At 42.5% G+C, this 22,739-nt stretch overlaps 1 protein-coding gene across 1 annotated transcript in view; it reads left to right on the top strand.

The window, feature by feature from the left end:
• Nucleotides 1-22,739, top strand: part of LOC309561369 (cytochrome P450 4B1-like) — a 46,949-nt gene that overhangs the window by 13,785 nt on the left and 10,425 nt on the right. Inside the window, exons 3-9 of the mRNA XM_082265249.1 lie at nt 4,443-4,487; nt 8,453-8,580; nt 11,599-11,723; nt 11,847-11,998; nt 15,302-15,408; nt 18,094-18,284; nt 20,885-21,018. Coding sequence (XP_082121375.1) covers nt 4,443-4,487; nt 8,453-8,580; nt 11,599-11,723; nt 11,847-11,998; nt 15,302-15,408; nt 18,094-18,284; nt 20,885-21,018 — 882 coding nt within the window. The remainder of the gene's footprint in view (nt 1-4,442; nt 4,488-8,452; nt 8,581-11,598; nt 11,724-11,846; nt 11,999-15,301; nt 15,409-18,093; nt 18,285-20,884; nt 21,019-22,739) is intronic.

The raw sequence follows: 22,739 nt of genomic DNA on the forward strand, positions 1-22,739 counted from the left end.
CAGCTGAGCTTTGTCTGATTAAAGTGTTCTTGAAAATGCTATTGGTAATGAAAAGTTGTTATTCGGAGCAAGTATGCAGCAAGTGAAGGTGGAACTCTCTATTTGTATAATTTTTTTGGGCAAGGATTCAGAAAATGTTGAAGGCGTTGGCTCAGAATGATGGGAAGACTTTAGGAGAGGCCAACAATGACAGTCTAGTTACCTCTGAATCATTAGGGCTGCCATTGCTGACTTCCTATGAAGATTCAAAAATGTATTTTTATTGCCATCAGTGCCTAATAGTAAATTAAAGTAACCAGTTCAGATAGTAAATTAACCGCTTGCCGACTGCGCACAGTATATTTACTGCGGCAGTCAGCCCCGGCCAGGCAGAGTGACGTAGATCTACGTCGCTAGCCTGTGACCGGCTTGTGAGCCTATAGCGGGCGAGCGCGCGCCCGCCCCGGCTTGTTCACATCGGGTCCGCCGGTCACACTACGATCGTCGGTAGAGAGGGAGAAAGGCGGGCGGCTTATGTAAACAAGCCGCCTGTTATTCTCCCCTGTGTAAAAATGGAGATCAGACGGTTCTACTATGTAGGACCGTTGATCTCTGTTTTTACAATAGTAGACATGTCCCATCACAGTTAGAAACACGCCCCTAGGACACACTTAACCCCTCCCTCTCCAATACAGTTAACCCCTTCCCTGCCAGTGTCATTTTTACAGTAACAGTGCATATATATAGCACTGATTACTGCAGTAATGTCACTGGTAACCCCAAAAGTGTCAAAAATGTCAGTCAAGGGTCCGATCTGTCCGCCGCAATGTCGCAGTCCCGCAAAAAAAATTGCAGATCGCCGCCATTACTCGTTAAAAAAAAAACACCAGAAATGACAAAAATCTTTCCCTTTGTTAGTAAACGCGATAACTTTTGCACAAACCAATCAAAATACGCTTTTTTTTTTTTTTTTTTTTTTACCAAACATATGTAGCATAAAACAAGTTGGCCAAAAATCTTAAAAAATTTTGATTTTTACATTTTTTTTTTGGGGAATTTCATATAAACAAAAGTGAAAAATATTGTTATTTTTGCAAAATTTACATTCTTTTTTTGTTTATAGCGCATGATCAAAAAATCGCACAGGTGATCAAATACCACCAAAAGAAAGCTCTGTTTGTGGGGAAAAAAAGGACGTGAAATTTGTTTAGGTACAGCGTCGCACGACTGCGCAATTGTCTGTTAAAGTCACGCAGTAAAAAATCGCAAAAAACCCCCTGGTCAGGAAGGGGGTAAAATCTTCCGGGGCTTAAGTGGTTAAAATCTAAACTTGCTGTCGCCATAGTAGCTGCAATTGGGATAATTATTTCAATGACTGCTATCATAGGTGAGATCAACCCTTACCATTTTTCTTCTTGTTGGATCTCTTGACAGTAGAAGAGCCGGACATTTTCAAGTAAATTCACAGACAATTATAAAAACCTGACAAAAGTTTCTATGTCGTCTCCTTTTCTCCCTCTCTTCTCTTCTTTCAACAGCCAACAAACTAGAGTTCCTCTCCCAGCTCACTTCATGTCTTCCATCCTTCTGGTGTCACCAGTATTATTAGCAGACCTCCTTGTGGCCCTTGTGAGTCTCGAAGAACCAAGAGTTATCATCCCAGTTCCTGTATCAGAAAGGAGTCAAGGATTTTATTACAACCATTGCACAGTACCAAGAATCAACACCAAAATGGGACATCAGCCCCATCTTGGATTTCAAGGGCCTGAATGTCTTAATTTTATCCCAAAAGTTCTGTATAGACACCCACAGGTCTGTTGTAGCCCCCTTCATCTGGGATACTTTCTACCTCTGTAGACATCAGGAATGTGTTGTATTTGCATGTGTCTATTTTTCCAGCATATTTGCAAGTACTGTACTTCACTTTGATGTAGGTCCTCCAGATTTTCAGATTGTGGACCTACCTTTCAGTTTCTCATCAGCTCCCTGTGTTTTCATCAGGGTTCTAGCCTCTGTGCTTGTCTTGATACACTCTAAGAGCATCCCTGCTGTGGGATATATGGGCAATATTCCATTGAGGAAACAATCTGCACAGATCCTGACCAACAAAGTGGTGTGGACAATTCCGACCTTGAACAGGTTTGGTTGGATTCTGAAACTCCAGAAGTCTATACTGAAGCTGATTAATTTCTTGGAGTATTTAGGCCTAATGCTGGGCACCGCTCAAGCCAGAGATTGTGTTCCTAAAAGAAAGGTGCATACTCGTGGAAGAACTATGATAAGGAGATATGGTCTATATACCCAAATGTGTTTGAGAACTTGTGCCTCAGGTAGGGGATGCTGAAATTGGACATTTTGGCCTCCAAATTCAACAACAAACTGGACAGGATTGTTTTCAGGTGCAGAGATCCTCTGGTGGAATACAGTGGTAGCTGTGTGGATAAGTACAACCTGATCTGCGCCTTTCCTTTTCTCTAAAGATTCTTCTTTGTCTTAGTCAAAGGATCAAGATGGGGGTTTATGGTGATACTGATCTCTCCAGAGTGGCCAGGTGGATATGATTCTCTGAAAGACAACAATAAGAGAAGGGCACACCAACCTAGTGCATTACCACTAAAATGGTTTATTAAAATGTTTTAAAAATGTAGATTATACTCACAAAACAATTGTAGATAGCACACATGTAAACATGATCAACACAAGATCTCCAAGGTAGCCAAGGCACTGCGCGGTGCAGCACTTTTCTGGCTCTGAGAAAGAGGGTTCACCCTTGAAATGCGTCAGCCTAGCCTTAGCACATCCATGCAGACATCTGCATGCTATCCAGCAGTTTTGTGAGTACAATATACATTTTTTTTAAATTTTAGAAAGCCTTTTTTTTTTTTCCAAACAGTGAGTTTTATTGAAAACTTTAGTGCAGTACAATTAAAATAGCTCAGTAAAAGAGAAACTGAACAAGTACAACAATACACACAGTGTACAGTAAATAAAGATTGGGAAGGGCAACAGCCAAAATGCAGGTATACAGAGTACAACCGGTTAGTGCTAGCCAATATAGGTCGGTAGTGGTGCATGAAGATAAACAAAGACAGAAACCATGTAAGGCAGGCAGTGTTCAGAACAAACTTATACATTAGTGTCTGGACAACTCATCCACCTGTCCCAAATTTTATCGAACTTGGCGGGACATCCCCTGTGTTTATAGAGCAATTTGTGAAAGGGAATATTGGTATTCACCTCACGTATCCACCTAGCCAAGGTTGGGGGATCGCTGCGCACCCAAGTCCTAGCTATCAGTTTCCTAGCCACAAACCGCGACTCCTGCAAGAATATGGACATAAACTTATTCATATCCCCATCAGGGTATATACCCAGGAGACACTGCTTGGGGTCCAGTTGCAGCGGAGACCCCATCTTGTCATGTAGAAAGGCTACTACCTGTTGCCAGTAGCCCCGGAGCTGTGAACAACTCCAGAGCAAGTGGAAAAAGGTGCCTCCAGCCGCCTGGCACATTGGACAGACAGGATCCCAATCAGGTTGGTATCTGGACAATGGGGTGTGAGGTAGGCCTGATGTATAATAAACGTCTTGGTAAGTCTATCAGACAATTTCGGGGGACACCTTCTGACAGGTCTCTAGTGCCTCCCCCCACTCCTCATCCTCAATAGGTCCCACATCCCGGGTAGAAAGCCTTTTTAGTGGTAATGCACTAGGTCAGTGCGCCCTTCACTTATTGTTGTCTTTTAGTGTGTTTTGGACACTCTTGGTCCTGAGGGGGGCAGCAAGACCACAAGTGATACCAACAAAAGACCATTAAACCCCAATATATACATTTTTTCCACTATCATACACCACTTGAGCGCAGGAGATATGTTTTAAACTTTGGATGTGGTTCTATGACCTGATCAGCATCCTGGCAGATGCTTCGTAGGCTCTTCCAGATTAACCAGGTCAAGGACCAGTTTGTTATCCTGCTCCATGGCCGCTGGCTTTAACAACTTGGCTGTTGAAGTCCAAGTCTCGATGGACAGGGACCTCTCTGACTCGGTAATCCCCGCAAGGTCTACCTTGGCAAACTGAAGGCTTACTTTTTTGGTGTGAGGAAAATAACTTTAATCTCAGAAAATACTCTATTGGATGGAGTACAAAAAGTAAATTTTTCCATTGTGATGTAATACTTGCTACTCATGCATTACAATCCATGTAGCTTGACATTCTGAAATAAAAATAAAGATTCTATACACTTTATCTTAGTCAAAAGGCCAAAAAGCGTTATGATTCGATCAATAAAAAGAGTTGTAAGCCATTTCTATGATAGAGTTGGAAAGTCATACAAATATACAACTTCAGTTCTGTTTGCCTTATCTTAGGTTTTGCCATCTTGTACCCCAAATGGGGTGTCTAAAAATGTTTGGACTCTGTATGACCTGTAAACATAACTATCATGCTTTTATTTCTTACAGATCCAAAGGACAACTTTGCCTATTACTTCATCACCCCATGGATTGGTATGTAGCAGATTTCATGTCATCAATTAACATTTGATTGGGATCTGCATACCTATATTTAGCATTTGCTCTTCCTATCACTTAACCTTCTGTACATTCTTGTTTACAGCTTATTGGCAGGTAACACTTACATGCTTGTAAAATGAGTCCTTATAACCAAAATTGATATTTAATTTTGGAATACGTACCCCCATCACCCCAAATTCTTATATCTTCCAAAATCAACCATTTATATATCTTTGTGCCTGAATTCCTAGCTCCACTCACTTGTGAAGTCTTATTCTTGTTGAACATTTATGTTTCATGTGACAATGCAGAATGAGACTCAATGGTAGAATGGGAGGCAGACTGAATAAATATAATCTAATATATTCCTCCAGCCAACCTATTTAGTGCGGATGGATAAATATCCTTCTACGGCTATTAGAATACCAAAACAGCAGCTGTTTGGTCCAAAAATTTTAATCTGCTTCAACTTTTCAATGGAAGGATGATAGGTGGGAGGATGGTTTCACCCATGGAGCTAATTTTGGCCGGTTCATCAGGAAAATTCTGGAATTTGTATGGGCAGCTTTAGAATTATAATAGGCCAGGTTTCCAGTACAGGAGCCTGTAGGATTACAAGCCCTGATGCCGTAATAGCTAGGAGGACCATCTCTTTTCCACATAAACCACAAAAAAACTCTATGTTGTTTTGCCAGTCCCAACCTCTCTTACAATGTTGTGACAAATATAGAAGACTCCCACGCTATCAGTATATGTAGAGCTGAAAAAATGAAAGAATAGGATGAGATCTGATTAATATAGGATTGCTGCTAACACTCAAGCGCTTATGCTCGGTGATTAGGGTGTAAAATCATAGAACAAAAAGTGTAGCTCTACCCTTAAAAGGCTGCTTAAATATGTGACCTTGAAAAAAATATATAACAGTGAGAAATTGGTATAAAAATTCATATAACCACAAAGTGCAAACATGTAGATCATCTTAAAAGTGCATGGTGCAATAGTGCAAAATGTAGAATGGGGATGGGGATGTGCAACACAAAAAAAATTAGTATATAAGTAAACATTAAAAACATAATATAATTTCTTAGTGGTAGATAAACCGTCTACCGCTTGCTGTAGGAAAAAAGTGCACAATTGCAAAAAAACAGGCTTGACTGTGAATCCAATAACACATATGGCAATAATCTATCAAAAACAAATAGTCCTTAACCGCTTGCCGACTGCGCACAGTATATTTACTGCGGCAGTCGGCCCCGGCCAGGCAGAGTGACGTAGGTCTACGTCGCTCGCCTGTCACTCCTTCCAGAGCCAATAGCGGGCGGGCGCGCGCCCGCCGAGGCGCGCGCCCGCCTCGGCTCGTTCACGGAGGAGTGCGGGAGTGTGACTGGCGGACCCGATGTCCGCCGGTCACACTACGATCGCCGCTACAGCGGGAGAAAGACAGAGCGGCTTGTGTAAACAAGCCACCTGTCAGTTCTCCCTGTGTAAAAGTGAAGATCAAACAGTTCTACTATGTAGAACTGTTGATCTTTGTTTTTACACTAGTAGACCTGTCCCTGCACAGTTAGAATCACGCCCCTAGGACACACTTAACCCCTCCCTGTCCAATACTGTTAACCCCTTCCCTGCCAGTGTCATTTTTGCAGTAACAGTGCATATATATAGCACTGATTACTGCAGTAATGTCACTGGTACCCCCAAAAGTGTCAAAAATGTCAGTCAAGGGTCCGATCTGTCCGCCGCAATGTCGCAGTACCGCAAAAAAAATCGCAGATCGCCGCCATTACTCGTTAAAAAAAAAAACACCAAAAATGACAAAAATCTTTCCCTTTGTTAGTAAACGCGATAACTTTTGCGCAAACCAATCAAAATACGCTTTTTGCGATTTTTTTTACCAAACATAGGTAGCGTAAAACAAATTGGCCGAAAATTTTAAAAAATTTTGATTTTTACATTTTTTTTGGGGGGAATTTCATATAAAAAAAAGTGAAAAATATTGTTGTTTTTGCAAAAATTACGCTCTTTTTTTGTTTATAGCGCGTGATCAAAAAATCGCACAGGTGATCAAATACCACCAAAAGAAAGCTCTGTTTGTGGGAAAAAAAGGACGTGAAATTCGTTTAGGTACAGCGTCGCATGACCGCGCGATTGTCCGTTAAAGTCACGCAGTAAAAAAATCGCAAAATAACCCCTGGTCTTTTAGCAGGAAAATCCTCCGGTGGTAAAGTGGTTAATATGTGCTATCATGTGTCCCTTCAATTCAAAATCAATCATTTTAATAGAACAAAAGCATGAAAAACTCACAATCAGGGATAAATAAGTCCGGCGATGGCTCAGACTAACCGCCCATAATAGTATCAGCGTGGACGGAGAATACCGGAAGCGACACTGGTACTATCACGGGCGGTTAGCCTGAGCCATCGCTGACTTATTTATCTCTGATTGTGGGTTTTTTATGCTTTTGTTTTATTAAATGATTGATTTTACTACATCATGAGAGTTTCCATTCATTCCTCTACATGAAAACACGGGGAAAATGATTTTATGTTTTTAATGTTTACTTATATACTAATTTTGTGTTGCATATCCCATCCCCATTCTACATTTTGCACTATTGCACCATGCACTTTTAAGATTATCTACATGTTTGCACTTTATGGTAATATTATGAATTTTTATACCAATTTCTCACTGTTATATATTTTTTCAAGGTCACATATTTAAGCAGCATTTTAAGAGCACCGCTACACTTCTTGTTCTATAATTATACACCCTAAAGAGAGGCCCGGAGTAAAGGAGAGAAGAGACATTGACGAAGGGCTGGCATGACAGAGGTTAAAGGGGTTTGGGACAAGGAGGAGTTTTCAGCCCAGTACGAGAGAAAATATAAGTGGTGGGACTTTTAATTGGTGTTTTGGTTAGGAAAGGGTGGAGCTACAGGTAGAGGTAAAGCTAGGGGTCTCAGGAAGTCTTCAGTCGGAGAAAAGCTGCATTGGAGAATATTTCCCACCCTCCCTCCCATTTTCTCGTATTTTCTTGTTTTTTCTGACTTTTGGTTGTGCGGTCCACCGCCCTTGTTTTTGATTTTTGTTTTAACAGAGGCTTTCTTCTTTTGGGGTGGTTCTTTGTCATGGCAGCAAGCGGGGTACAAGGTCCTGGTAGGTTAGTATGGTGCAAACTTATACTTGGTAGGGACCCATCTGAGGTACGGCTCCCAGATGGTGGAAACGTATACTTGGTAGGGACCCGTCTGAGGTACGGCTCCCTGATGGTGCAAACATATACTTGGTAGGGACCCGTCTGAGGTACGGCTCCCTGATGGTGCAAACATATACTTGGTAGGGACCCTTCTGAGGTACGGCTCCCAGTAGTTGGTATGTTGGTAACTGCGACTGGTTGTCTATGAGCCAGTGCTGTGGCGGCTGGAGGCCTAATTAAGTTGGACGCAGGTACCTCCTTCTTTGATGCCTACCGGGACCTTGAGGCTCAAGTAAAAAACTGGGTGTAACATGTTATTTACCTGTTATGTATACAGCTTGTTAGTAAAAGGCTGCTATGGCCATTTAACTCCAACCTGTGGTCAGATGGTTATTTATAATGAAGGAGGAGAGTAATGGTCAGAGCAGAATGGAGACAAATCCTCTTAGTCATGTTGTGACAGTGTCTTAATAAGTCAGTATGAGAGGACTGTATTTATTTTTGCTGATCAAGGGACAAAAATATGCAGCAAATAGCTGTACAAGAAAATGTCTCTCCTTTGCCTCTGTGCCTTAAGATAAATCTGGCCCTGCAAATAATGCATCAAGGAGATTTTGTTACGTTCATACTTAGACACCCAAGAATCCAATTATTCAACTGAACTGAGTCTGAAAGTTCAGCTTGATGTTCTCTGACCATGTACATGTACCATGTACACGCCTAATTTTCTCAGATTTTTCTACTATGTTTTTGTTATGCAGGGAAAGGGTTACTGATATTATCTGGTGCAAAGTGGTTCCAGCACCGCAAGCTGCTGACCCCGGGTTTCCATTATGATGTTCTGAAGCCGTATGTGAGAGTGATGTCAGACTGCGCTAATGTGATGCTGGTAAGGAGAAATCAGTGCTGCAATATACTGTAGATACTCCTTGTACTGTAGATACTCCTTTCACCATTTTCGCAAATGGTGAAAGGGAAAACTGACCTCTACTAATCAATCACATGTTACCTTGCCTTGCTGACCCCTCCTTCTGGAAATGTGAAAAATATTATTATTTTTTTTTTTTCAGAATTGTCGCTCTTTTAGTGCAAAACATAGTGCAAAAAATAAAAATCGCACAGATGATCAAATGCCACCAAATGAAAGCTCTATTTGTGGGAAAAAATTACAGCAATTTTATGTGGGTACAGCATCACAGGACCGCGCAATCGTCCATTAAAATAATGCCGTGCCGAATCGCAAAAAATGGTCTGGTTAACCTTATTGGTTATAATGTCATGTGACCTACTGTGACAGAGCCGTGATAGAGTGCCCCCTGCCTGTGAGTTAACATAACGCTGATGATTTTAACCAGTCGCCGACCGCCCCATAACAGATTTACTTCCGCAGGGTGATCGTGCTGCTCAGGATAATGTGTGTGTGTGTGTGTGTGTGTGTGTATATATATATCTGGGTATCAGAGCTGATCAGCAGGTCCAGCGGACTCTTTGTCTGCCTATACCCGCTGATCGCTCTGTACACAGGCAGAACAGTGGTCTGCTTAAGTAAACAAGGCAGATCACCATTCTGTCAGTATGAAATGCGTTGATCCTTTGTTGCTGCAAAGCAGGGACAAGGATCTTTGCCTTCCCTTTAGTAAAAGCACCTACCCCACAGTGATAAAACAGTTGTTAGGCACACATTTAACCCCTTGATTGCCCCCGATGTTAACCCCTTCCCAGCCAGTGTCATTAGTACAGGAACAGTGCATATTTTTAGCACTGATCACTGTATTAGTGTCACTGGTTCCCACAAAGTGTCAAAAGTGTCACTTAGGCCCCTTTCACACTGAAAGTTGCACGACTTTGACACAACTTGAAACAATGACTGTGTAATCTTGAGGTTTATGGACCTCAAGTCGCATCAAAGTCGGACAGTAGTAGTGTAGGGACTACTTTGCAGTCGTTGTGACTTGAAGTCACACAGATATGAACTGTACTCTGGAAATCATGGGGTAATACTTGTTATGCCCACCCCTACTGAGGAAGTCAATCATCTAGAACGCGTATCCGGGGCGGAAACTTCCTGACAGACGGGACCTGGCAGCCAGCTCTGATTTCAGGTGTACTGATGTGAGACAAGCCCACACAGCTTTATGTGCTTTTCCATGTGAGTTAATTTAATGTGCTTTATTCAATAAACTGTTTGGAAAATGGAGAGCACTAGATATCCACCTCTTCTTTTTGTAAGTACACCTGGCGATGATGTGAGTGATTCAAGGTGGAAATCAGCCCAGTCCATCAAGAGGTTCCAAGGAGCGTTTTCCTTTATAGTGGAGTGATCTTTCTCCCCTCAGGGGAACTACTGATGTAGACCTGGTGGTAAAACAAGGGTCTAACCTTAAGGTGAGAGGCCATCTTTAGGTGGTGGAGGAAGCACTAGCACTTTGAAGCACCCTTTTCAGCCAATTTTTGCACATGGCGGAGGAAGCAATACGAATGGAATGAGTCACTTTATATACCTTTGTAGACACTCATTTGCACTTGATGAGAGATTTGTTTACGCCTTGCAGTCTTTGATTATTATATTGCACTACTTGCACTTTGATTATTGCAGGCACCTTATTATTCGGCTTATTTGCACAGTGATATTGTTGTTAGGCACTAAGTAGCGCTGTATCTTTCAATATACCTTAATACTTGTCATGCGACTTTGCAGCCCCAGGTCACAGGACAAGTCTCACAAGTGTGAAAGAGGCCTTAGTGTCAGATTTGTGTGCCGTAATATCGCAGTCCCGCGATACATCGCTGACTGCCACCATTACTAGTGGAAAAAAAAAATATGTCCCCGGATTTCATTTTAAAAAATCTGGTCACCTTATACTATGTAGAGGCGAGGGGGTAATACTAAGATCTGTTTGCTGATTTTCCCTTCCTGGTAATGACCCGGGAAGCAGCATGTAAAATGTCACTTCTGGACTTTCTGGCTTATTTGGTGGACAGTTGAGGCATCCCCTGATGTCGCTTTAAAGAGAATTTGTCACCAAAAAAATGCAACAAGAAAATGTTTTACAAAAGTGTAAAAACTGTAATTTACACCCAAGCAATTGCCCCCCCCCCCTTTCCCCAACCCCACATACACAAACATACAAAAGGGAAACTCCACTTTCATGTTAAAAAAACAGCAAATAAATGCTGCATATACAAGTGCATCTAAAAAAACTAGAATATATTCTAAAAGTTCATTTATTTCAGTAATTCAATTCAAAAAGTGAAACCCATTTATTATTTAGATTTATTACACACAGAGTGTTATATTTCAAGCATTTCTTTCTTTTGATTTTGATTATTAAGACCAATAAAAAATAATTTTAAGTACAGAAATGTTGGCTTACTGAAAAGTATGTCCATGTACAGTATAGTTCATTCGCCCAGGACAGTGGGCATTGACACAGACAGCTCCTGGTGTTTGGATTGGATATGCTGTTTTAATACCTTGATTTGTGAGTGGTCACTTTTTATTCCCTACTAATAAAGCCTTTATTGAGGATAATTCCCTAGGCCGGTGCGCCCTTTTTTTTTAGTCTTTATAGCTATATCACATTTATGCTGCCATGGATTGGCTTCAGGAAAGGAAAATTGTAAATATTTGATACAATTTCCTGTTTAATTGCTTTGTCCCTACTGGGAAGATTTCCCCTCACTTGCTGTCAAAACAGACGTGGAGAAGGAATGAAACTGAAAATATTTTTAGTGCTGTCTGTACCCTCGGAACAGGAAGTAAGAGAAAATCTCACCAGTGTAGTCGCAGGCATTCATAAAAACCAGACAAAATGTTTTACTTTTTTGTGCTGTATCTAAAAGTAGCTGGATTTAGTCTTTAATAAATTATTGCATTAATAGAACTCTTCTTTTTGAACTTTGCTAGGACAAATGGGAGCATCTGGTCTCGGAGAAGAAGTCTATAGAGCTTTTCCATCATGTGAGCCTCATGACGCTGGACACCATCATGAAATGTGCCTTCAGTTACCAAAGCAACTGCCAGAATGACAGGTCCGTATCTTCTGAGCAGTACTCAAATATTTTGACTTTTTGTCTTATTGCTATTAGAGCAACTGGTGGCTAAAAGACATCACTGCATGGCATAGACTGGTCTCACATTTTGTCCCCTTACAGTGAGAATGAATACATCAAGGCTGTCTACGATCTCTCCTATCTGGTAAATCATCGATTCCGCTTTTTCCCATACCATAGTGATCTCCTCTTCCACCTGAGCCCCCATGGATACCGCTTCCGGAGGGCACTAAGAACAGCTCATGAACACACAAGTAAGTGTCAAACCCTATGAATGCTACAGGACACCAGTCAAAAAAAAAAATATGAGGGCTCATTATTTACCTGCATTGGCATCTGAAAGTGAGTGGGATGTATTAAGCAGAAAACTGAATATTGAATATGTTGTCCCTGAAGTTGATGTGTTGAAAGCAGAAAAAATGGGAAAGAATTAGCATCTGAGTGACGTTGACAAGGGCCAAACTGTAACAACCAGATGACTGCATCACCAAAACTGCAGCTCTTGTGGGATGTTTCTGGTCTGCAGTGATCAAGAGCAACCAAAAGTGGTCCAAGAAAAAAAAACAGCAAAGAGGGCTGGAAATAGCCTGTCTGATCTGATCTGGGGCGTAGATAAAAAAAAAGTCGGGGGGGGGGGGGGACTTGTCAACATTCTATAATTTTATTCTCTCCTCTCTTAGTTCCCATCGTCTGCATGTTGCTGCAATGAAAAACACATGCGTTTCCAACAATTATCTCTCTTTGCTATATATACAAATGCGTTAGGCAGCATTTCTCACTTTTTCCTAGTCATGGCACCCTTTAAAAGTATGCAAAATCTCAAGACACTCTAGTCATGGTCTGTATTTTTTGGGCTGAGGGACACTAACATCTGCACTGGATGATGATGTCAAACACTCCTTGGCGCCACATGGGGAGTTCCCCCTTCACAACAAATTATCACTTCAGAGTCAGCCCCTTTACATCACAGTACCCCCATGACATTGCCTCCTTCAAATCAAAGTCACCCCTAATCCTATTAGAACCCCTCCCTTCCCAATGGGTTTCCCCCTATCTCAACAGAATCTGCCCCCCCATCACAACAGAGTCAGCCCCCTTAACACAACAGAGGCCCCCCATCACAACAGAGTTCCCCCATTCCCCCATCACAACAAAGGCCCCTTATTGCAACAGAGCCCCCCCCCCCCCCGATTCCCCTATCACAACAGGCCCCCGACCTTTTCACAAATAGCAACAAATAATGCAATGGATCCTGGTCCACTTCCCTGCACCATGGATATAAATGATGTGGTGCAGTGCATAGGTACAGGGCACTGTGCAACCATTCCGCCTTGGCACTGCTGAAGCTGCACGCTGCCCCCCTCTACTTCCTGTTACTAATGTTAATGGTCCAGGGAAGGTGCCACTGATATCTGGGGGGCAAAGCCCACCTTAGTAGCCCCCTAGATCCAGCCCTGCCAGCAAAACAGCAACAGGGTCATGGATGGCCAAGGCTCATTAATGCACATGGGGAGTGAAGGCTTGCCTGTGTAGTTTGATCCAATTGAAGAGCTACTATAGCTCAAATTGCTTAAAAAATTAATGTTGGTTCTGATAGAAAGGTGTCAGAACACACAGTGCATTGCAGTTTGATGAGTATTTGGCTGCGTAGCTGCTGACCAGAGTGTCCATGGTGACCCGTGTCCACAGCCAAAAGCACCTACAATGGGACCTTGAGCATCAGAACCGGTAGAAGGTGGCCTGGTTTGATAAATTCTAGAATGGTTTGAGGAAACCTTGGGTCCTGCTATTTATGTGGATTTTACTTTGACACATACAACCTTTCTAAACATTGTTGCTGACCAAGTACATCCCTTCATGGAACAGTATTCCCTGATTGCAGTGGCTTCTTTCAGCAGGATAATGTGCCCTGCAACACTGCAAAAATGGTTCAAGAATAGTTTCAGGAATATAACAACAAGTTTGAGGTAATGCCTGGGCCTCCAAATTCTCCAGATCTCAATTCAATTGAGCATTTGTGGAATGAGCTGGAAAAACAAGTCTGATCCACGGAGGCCCCGCTTCGCAACCTTCAGGACTTAAAAAATCTGCTACTGACAGCTTAGTGCCAAATACCACTGCATACCTTCAGAGGAATAGTGAGTAAAGGTGTTGCCTTTCTATTTCCAACCTTACACAGGGCTTCTTGTTCAGTTTTGAAAGTGATTAATTTAAGGACCAAGCCCAGCAACAAACCAATCCCAGGAAATCATTTGTGAAGCCTAGAGCCAAAGCATCTATTTTAGTTTTCAACAGACGGGAGAAAAGTTAGCTCCTCCCGCATATGTAATTTTTATATTTTTAAAATATGCGGCTGTGCTGGGCTCCACCCAACTGGCTGCATCATTCATTCACAGAGTTCTATGAATGGGAGAACTACAACTACCTTCACCCATTTTGGCTGACAGGTTGTAGTTCTCAATGAACGTACAGGCGCTGATGATTGTTCTAGGTAGTTCATTGAATCTTCCTGTCATTCAGTACCTGCCTGATATGAGCAGACAGATACACTGACAGTCTGCAGGAACCTGCGATTGCACTCGTTATCTGCTCATCACGGGTGCAATGTTTTACAGGCTCCTAATAAAAAGAATATCAAATGTACATTTTTTTACCTGCAAAAAGATGTGCATTTATTATATTTTTAAAAAGGAGAACTTGTCCTTAAAAATGTAGCTCTAGGCAAAACCTTATTTTTGTTTTGCATACAGTAGGCAGTATGGCTGTTTATGTCCCCAGTAGGTAGATTCATACCCCTGTTTGCACCTGTTTTTAGAATTGTACTCTGAACCATTGAGGATACCTGTTTTGAGGACAACTGTTTAAGTATGCATCGCATACTAGCTCATTATGAAATACTTACCTTAAAACGAAGCCCTTGCAGTGCCGTCCACTCAGCGACAGGGCGGCCGACATGTCCAGCCGCCCTGCTTCCTTGCTCGCGTCCTCTGGCCATCTGATTGGCCGGAGGCGCGATTACATCACTCCCACGCATGCGCGCGGGAGCCGCCATTCATGGCACAGGGCTCTGAAAGAACAGCACGGGCGCTGTTCCTTTAGAGCGCATGCGCCGATGACATCATCGGCGGCATGCACTGTAAATATCTCCTAAACGGTGCATGTTTAGGAGATATTTATAGCACCTATAGGTAAGCCTTAATATAGGCTTACCTATAGGTAAATGTCAAAAAAGTGGGTTTACAACCACTTTAACACATTTCATACAAATTACTTAGCACCAAAAAACGATACTTGGTTGTGTACCCTCTAAAAGGGGTGGTACTGAGAGGTGGGTAGGGGGGTGGAACTAAAGGACACTGCTCAGAGGTGGTGGACTAGGGGGCAGAGACATGGAGTAAATCAGAAGTTGGAAGTACCTGCACCTATTCTCTGAGAAACAAAAACCCTGAATATATTCAAATTTAAGAACTTTGTTAATTGGCAATAAAAACATATACAATATGACCTCATGATGTTACACTAGTTGAATAAAAATCTGTTACACATTTGCAATACAGATAATGTGATCAAGCGGCGGAAAGAATCTCTTAAACAGGACACTGAGCTGGAGAAGGTCAAGCAGAAGAGACATCTGGACTTTCTGGACATTCTTCTGTATGCCAAGGTACGAAATCTAATCTGAAAGGGCCATGCAACATAAATGGCATCCTGTAGATTACATCATTTCAAGATTCATGAAATAAACATTTTGATGTATATTGTAATGTTTGGGGAGTTCAGATCACCAACCAACCACGTTGGTAAAAGCAAACAGTCTTTACATGTCTAAACGTAAAAGAAAACTGCTTCCCTTCATCATGTAACCCAAAACAAAACAACCCATCGTTTTCAGATATAAAACAAAACTTTGGCTCACCGCCAGCATACTGTAAACCTTGCCCCATAACAGGGTTTAGAGTCATTGCCTGCTCCATGGATCCAAAGAAAAGGTGACCACAATTCAGCAGCGTCCCAGTAGCCCAAACAGTACCCAGATCCTTCTTACAAGCGTGTCTTGCTCCAATTGGTGATGGAAGGAAAACAAACTCTCTCTAAAGCCCCGTACACACGCATCGATTATTGGCCGGGAATTTTCGGCCAACGTCCGATCGGCAAATTTTCGGCTTGTTAGTATGATGCTTCCGACAACCGACTCCGACTTTTCGGCCGAAAAAAATCTGGTGTGCAGGCTATAAAATTTTTGTTGGCCGTCAACACAACAGCCGATTTTCCGTCAGTCAGTACAGATTTCGGCAGACAAAAATCTGATGAGCAAGACTGGGCATGCTCAGAGAAGAAAAAACACACGGAAAGTAAACCAGCACATGACATCACTTCTGAAGTAGATTTTTGTTGGCCGAGAAAATTCGTGTGCAGTCTAGGCACATTCCAACCAACAAAACACCACTCTGGACAAAAGTCGGACGATCGGTCGGCCGATAATCGTTGCGTGTGCACGAGGCATAAGGCTAATGTCATAAGATGACCTACCTTTTCCTAGGGAGTTGATTCTTTGCTAGACAGACCTTTGCGTTCTTAATTTCTAGCTGCTGGCATTTTAGGTTTCCTCATCATGGTGAAGCAACAGCAAAAAAGTACAACTTTGTACTACAATGAGGGAAGGCTAGACTGTCTATCATCTTTTTATTGCCTTGTGTATTCCCTTTGAATATTTACCCCCACTTCTGTCATGTCTCAGTGCCAACATTCTCACTAAGAAAGGAAGTGAGGACAAATCTCACCAACAGTGCCACAGATAGTGATAAAGATCTGACAGAGCATTCCTTGCTATTTTATGCAATTTTTACAGTAAATATTTCTTCAGAATTCAAAATGAAGGCCTTATGCACACAGGCTTCTAAAACTAAGGCCCCACTTACTCATGATCAGTAAACAGAATGCATAAAAATTGTCCTGCTGTTTTTTCCGATGGTGCAAATCATGTCCTCAGATGCAAATTTCTGGATTCTGTGTTATGGACCTGAATGCAGTGCACACCTGTACACACCTGTTTGAAGGTCTTCATTGAAAACAATGCAGCCGCATTCAGATCTGTAAATTGTAAATGGTTGTAAATGCATTCTTCTTTTTTTTTGCCCCTGTGAATGGGGGCTAAGCAGTATTTTTCTGTCGGAACTTGGCAGAAAAAACTCCTGTTACAATATGTATGCGTGTTTATGCGTGTATGGCCTTTGAGCATAAATGTATTCTATTGGATAGAATATTCATTTGTTCTGTGCACATATTTGCATAAATGCATATTTATGTATTTATTCTCTTCAAATACGCCTGTAAATGCTTACTTGTTCATGGCCACATAGGCTAACATAGAAGTGCTTTTACAGGCAGAAAAAAAGTGCTGAATGCCTGTATAATAGGCGTTTTTAAAACTCCTTGTGGTGACCTAAGGCTACATTCTCATGGCCGTAAGACCCGGTTCACACTACTCCGACTTGGGACGCGACTTGTGCGACCTCAAGCCGCCCCAAGTCGCTTGTCATTACAAATTCAATGTAAATTCTTAATATGCACTACTGAAGTCGCTCTGACTTCAGAAAAGGTTCCTGTACTACTTCAAGGCGACCTCTATCCGACTTGTGCACATTTCTAAGTCGGATCCTTATCTATTTTCAAGCGACTGTGATTAGACTTTCCAGGAAGAAGAAAAAGATTACCCATGCATTCCCCACAGACAAAGTCACCTATCTTACAAGTCTCTTCAAAGTAGTGCACAAGTCGCGATAAAGTCACGCTAAAGTTGTGCTAAAGTCACGCTAAAAAGTCGCTCCTTCATGGGGCGACTTTCTGGTCGGGATAGTGTGAACCGGCTCTAATACAGCTGTAAAAATGTTACTGATCATTAGGCAAGGAACAAAAGTTCCTGCATGAATGATCACTAAATAGATCAGTTTTATAATGCATAGACATTGCCATGTTCTTTTTCTCAATAGTAAATGTGCATTCGCAGACTTTTGGCTACAGATCTGAATGCTGTGCATGTTTAAGAACCTATGTGAATGTCTCCATTGAAAACAATGCAGCTGTGTTCAGATCCGTAAAAAAAAAAAAAAAAAAAAATGGTTGTGACTGTGTTTTTTTACAGCAGTGTGAATGAGGCCTTAAACTAAAGTGAACCTTTGAGGGCAGAAATATAGAAGATGTCTTTGCTGACCCAGTTTCATCCATATATGGAATGATCAGTTCACTTCAGGGTGGAGCCTGTATGACTTGGGGCAAAGCTTTTGACTTGCACTGATTTATTATAATATGTTAAAAGGTTTCCTAATATATTACTTCTTGAAACCATCAGGATGAGAATGGTCAGGGTCTGTCAGATGAGGACTTGCGTGCAGAGGTGGACACATTCATGTTTGAGGGACATGATACAACAGCCAGCGGGGTCTCCTGGACATTGTACTGTATGGCTACACACCCTGAACACCAGGACAAATGTCGAGAGGAGATCAGAGAGCTCCTGGGAGGTCGGGACACTTTGGAATGGTGAGAACCTGTTATCTCAAAGTCTAGGATATACCTTAAATATGATAACACGCTAAAAACCTTTTTCTGTGCACTATTCATAGTAAGTAGAATTAAAACTTCAGTTGAACCACAGAGGTGCTCAGAGGAGGAGTTTCAGGTGGCGGAGTCAGTATAGGAATCACTGCCTGCAGGCAGTAAGGTACCATGGGATATGTAGTCCTTTGAAATTGAGAGTAAACCACACAGGAGTAGCTGCAAAGCATACAGGGAATCCAGGAAGTTATGGAAAGAGACAGTCAAAAAAACTGAAAATTGAAAGGATTAAAAGAGGTGCATGGAAGCCAAGCCAGCCCCCAGTCTGATGTACTATCAGCCATGTGCTTCCATTGTGGAGACACTCAAAACAGTCAGTGTTAAGACTGAAAGTAACACAGGGTGCCATGTAGAGGCCTTGCAGCTTACACATGCGTTTGCAAATGCGTGTCAACTAAACCGCTGTTTTTTATTCATATCGTGAGACAGGTCTACTTGGTTGGTTGGCAGACTGGAGGGTGAGTACATCAGACTGGGGGCTGGATTGGCTTCCATGCACCTCTTTTGAATCCTTTTAATTTTCAGTTTTTCTGATGCAGGGATGGAGACGCTGGGCATTACCTGCTGGTGTCTCACTTAAAGTCCCAAATAGCTTATTGTTCATGGAAAGAGACAGTCAGCAGACAGGCAGCATTCACAACACTAAAAAGATTTTTTCAAGTAAGCTTATATTAGATTGACGAAAATAATTATTGTTGGTATTGTTATTACAATGCTTAAGTTGTAAAATGAAAGCGCTGTGACCATAGAACACCTCTAAATAGCAGTGCTGTGTGGATGCTTAAAGGTTGAAATACCCATTGCCTCCCAGTTTTCTTATATCTCTTAGGAACTGTGGTGAGGAGAACTTCCCAGAGCCTCTTTGATGTTGGATTCTCTGCTCATTCACTACAGGGAATGCAGCAGAAAGAATGAGCCCTGAAAATGTGCCTTTGCGATGGGAGACTTACAATTTGTATTTCATAAGGAGCTAGTTGGTGGGCAACCGACTGTTGTCCATGCACAACGTTAATATCAGTTTAACGGGTCCATGGACACTGGACTTAAACACTGCCTCTACAGTAGTTTTGCTCCTGCTGCTGGGTCTGACTCAATGAGGAGGGAGAGAGCCGGGAGAGCCTCTGCTCTTGTGCACATTGCTGGATTGGGTTTGGGCTCAGGTAAGTATAAGGGGGGGGGGAGCTGCATACTGAAGGTTTTTGCCTTAATGAGGAGAATGCATTAGGCAGGGGTGTCAAACTCAATTTTATTGTGGGCCGCATCAGCAGTATGGTTGCCCTCAAAGGGCCGGTTGTATCTGGGGTGAGCTACAGAATGCAGGGTTCAGGAGTGCATTACGTGCAAAATTCTGGATTACGCTATGTACAGAGTGTAGTGTTTAGGAGTGCTTTACGTACAGAGTGCAGGGTCCAAGGGTACAGAGTGCAGTGTTCAATAGTGTGCTGTGAACAGAGTGCAGGGTTTAAGGGTGCACTGCGCACAGTTTGCAACCCCCATCCCCCTCCTCCCCTCCCCCCCATAAAGCTTCCTTCCATCTCTTTTACCTACCTGGCCCGGCTCAATGTCCTTCCTGTGTAGGTTGCTCTATTACCCATGTATATGCAGGAAGATCGCTCTCTCTCTTCGATTCTGGAGATCTGTCCCCACCATGCCCCACCGCGAGTGCATGCAGGAATCTTGTTAGATCCAGGAGCCGCTGAGGGCAAAGCTGTCTCTTGTTAACACAGAAATGCTTCTGTGTTTACAAGTGACAGCGGGCAGCAGGAGTGGAGGGTGAGAGCTGGAGGTGGCGGAATGGAGTTTTCCAGCCATGTTCAGGCTGCAACACTGGGTGTAAGGGACACATGACCAGGCCTGGAGGGCCTGCATTCTTTGACATATGTGCATTAAAGTAAAAAACCTTTGGTCTTTAGAACCACTTCAGCAGAGCCACTTACAGGTAGTAAAGGGCAGTAAAACCATACATGATTGTGAAGATAAGTTCTGAGAACCCAAAAGTTAAAGAACACAAGAAAATCTTATTGTTCTGAAATTTCAAAGCCCAGGCAGTGACATATTTGAAAACACAGATTTTTTGTCTGGCTTCCCCATCCATGCATCAAGGTAAAATATGTTTAGGTAACAGTATCACTCCCTCACTCCCTTTATAGTTACCTGAGCCTTTAATCGATCCAGCGCTGTGCCTGTCTGTCTCTCCTCTCACATTCTAGTCTCACAGTAGTGCTGAATCAAGTCCCATGACAAGAGAGTGGGTGGTGGGGCCGAGCTGCACTATCTGTGTCTATGGATGCAGAGAGCGTGACTTGAGAGCAAGTCCACAGATGGAACCCTCATAGGAAGCGGCTTCCTATTGGGTTCCACCAAGAAGAGGAAGAAGCAAAAGCACAGACGGAGGACCAGAAAAAGGGGGGTTCAGGTTCGTTCTGTGCAAAACCATTGCACCGAGAATTTAAGTATGACATTTTTGCTATAAAATAAATTACTTTGCAATCACTTTAATATATTTCACTTTTGTGTGTGATCAGGGAAGATATGGGTAAGATGCCGTACACCACCATGTGTATCAAAGAGAGCATGCGCCTGTATCCACCTGTGCCAGGAGTGGCCCGTCAGCTTACCTCACCCGTCACCTTCCCTGATGGACGTACTCTGCCCAAAGGTCAGTCATCACAAAACCTTCACATTTTAGATTGTACATTTTTGTGCCCATTGCACATTCCAAAAATGTGGTTACCACAAAGTTATGGTTAATCGCAGAGGGAATAAGCGCTCAATTTCTTGGGAATGGTGGACCACAAAAAATAATAAATATATAAATATGACCAGATGTGTAGGTAAAAAAGAGTTATGGTGTCATCATGCCAGTAAACACACCAAATTGTCCTAGTGGTATTTGATAATATAACAATTATTATGGCGCTCTGCTAGTGTGGACAGAACTGCAATATATATATATACAATTTATAATTGGACAACTGTTGAGGATAAAGTGGGTAGTGGAGGAATCCAGGATAGTTTCCAAATCTCAACGATGGTAGCAGTCCAAGTGAACAAGGCTGTACCCAGCGGCTGCCGGATGGAGCAAGGAGAGGCTGTACATGGTAAGAAGAAACAAGAAAGCAGCACCTACTAAGTGTAGCATACAAAGTTTAATAGGGGTTAAAATAAATGATGCACTCACAAAGGTAACTGGAATGCCAGCATGGTGAATGTAATGGGTCATCTGCAGAGTCTCTGGTAACGGATGGATGCTGCTGAGACGAGAAGGGCTGATGGCTGTCAGCGTCTATCAGTCGGCATTGCTGTTTCACAGGTCTGTGCAGAGGCGCGGGTGACGTCACATCCGGCAGCTGAGAAGGCTGTAGAAGCGCGCGTTTGGAGCATGCGTGCTCCTTCATCAGGCTCTCTGATTGCGCGCTTCTCCTGCCTTCTCAGCTGACGGATGTGACGTCACCCGTGCCTCTGCACAGGCCCGGGCGCCGTGAAACAGCTATGCCGACTGATAGACGCTGACAGTCATCAGCCTACTCGTCTCAGCAGCACCCATCCATTACCAGAGACTCTGCAGATGACCCATTAGTAACATTCACCATGCTGGCATACCATTTACCTTTGTGAGTGCATCATTTCTTTTAACCCTTATTAAACTTTGTATGCTACACTCAGTAGGCGCTGCTTTCTTGTTTCTTCTTATTTGATACTATGTCAGCCAAATCTTTTCAACTAACTGCTCCTAGTATGGTGACAGCAGGCTACAATGACTATTTCCAAAAATGAAACACTAAGGGGTTGATTTACTAAAGGCAAGTAGACTGTGCACTTTGCAAAGTGCAATTGCACTCTGCAAGTGCATTTGCTCCAGAGGTTAGTAAGTGAGGTAACGCTTCACTTTGCAAAGAATACCCAATCACATGCAAGGAGAATAAAAAAACAGCATATTCGCTTGCACATGAATAGATGATGGAAATAAGCAGAGCTTCTGCTCAAGTGCACAGTCCTTTGCCTTTAGTAAATCAACCCCTAAATGTGCTCAAACAATGCTTGCTGAATGTGCATAGGCAATGCAAAAAGGAAAAGCACTGCTTTGTAAATTAATTTCTACTTTAGTTTTTACTTTGTATGCTCCAATATGTGTTTTAGGGCCCTTTCACACGGGCGCTCCGTATGTCCGCAAAGCATCCTATTTTTTTGCGGATGATTTAATGACATAATGTAAGTCAATGGCATTGCCGATGTCAGCGGAATACCATCCGCTGACTTCCGATTCTCTTCCTTTCAGTTCTGTTCCGTTTTTTGGAATGGAACAGAACCCTATTTTTCCTCCTCCATTCAAAAAACGGAAAGGAAGGAAAATCGGATGTCAGCGTTGTCATCCGCTGA

Source organism: Pelophylax lessonae, assembly GCF_965119305.1.
Source record: "Pelophylax lessonae genome assembly, chromosome: 8".
NCBI lineage: Eukaryota > Metazoa > Chordata > Amphibia > Anura > Ranidae > Pelophylax > Pelophylax lessonae.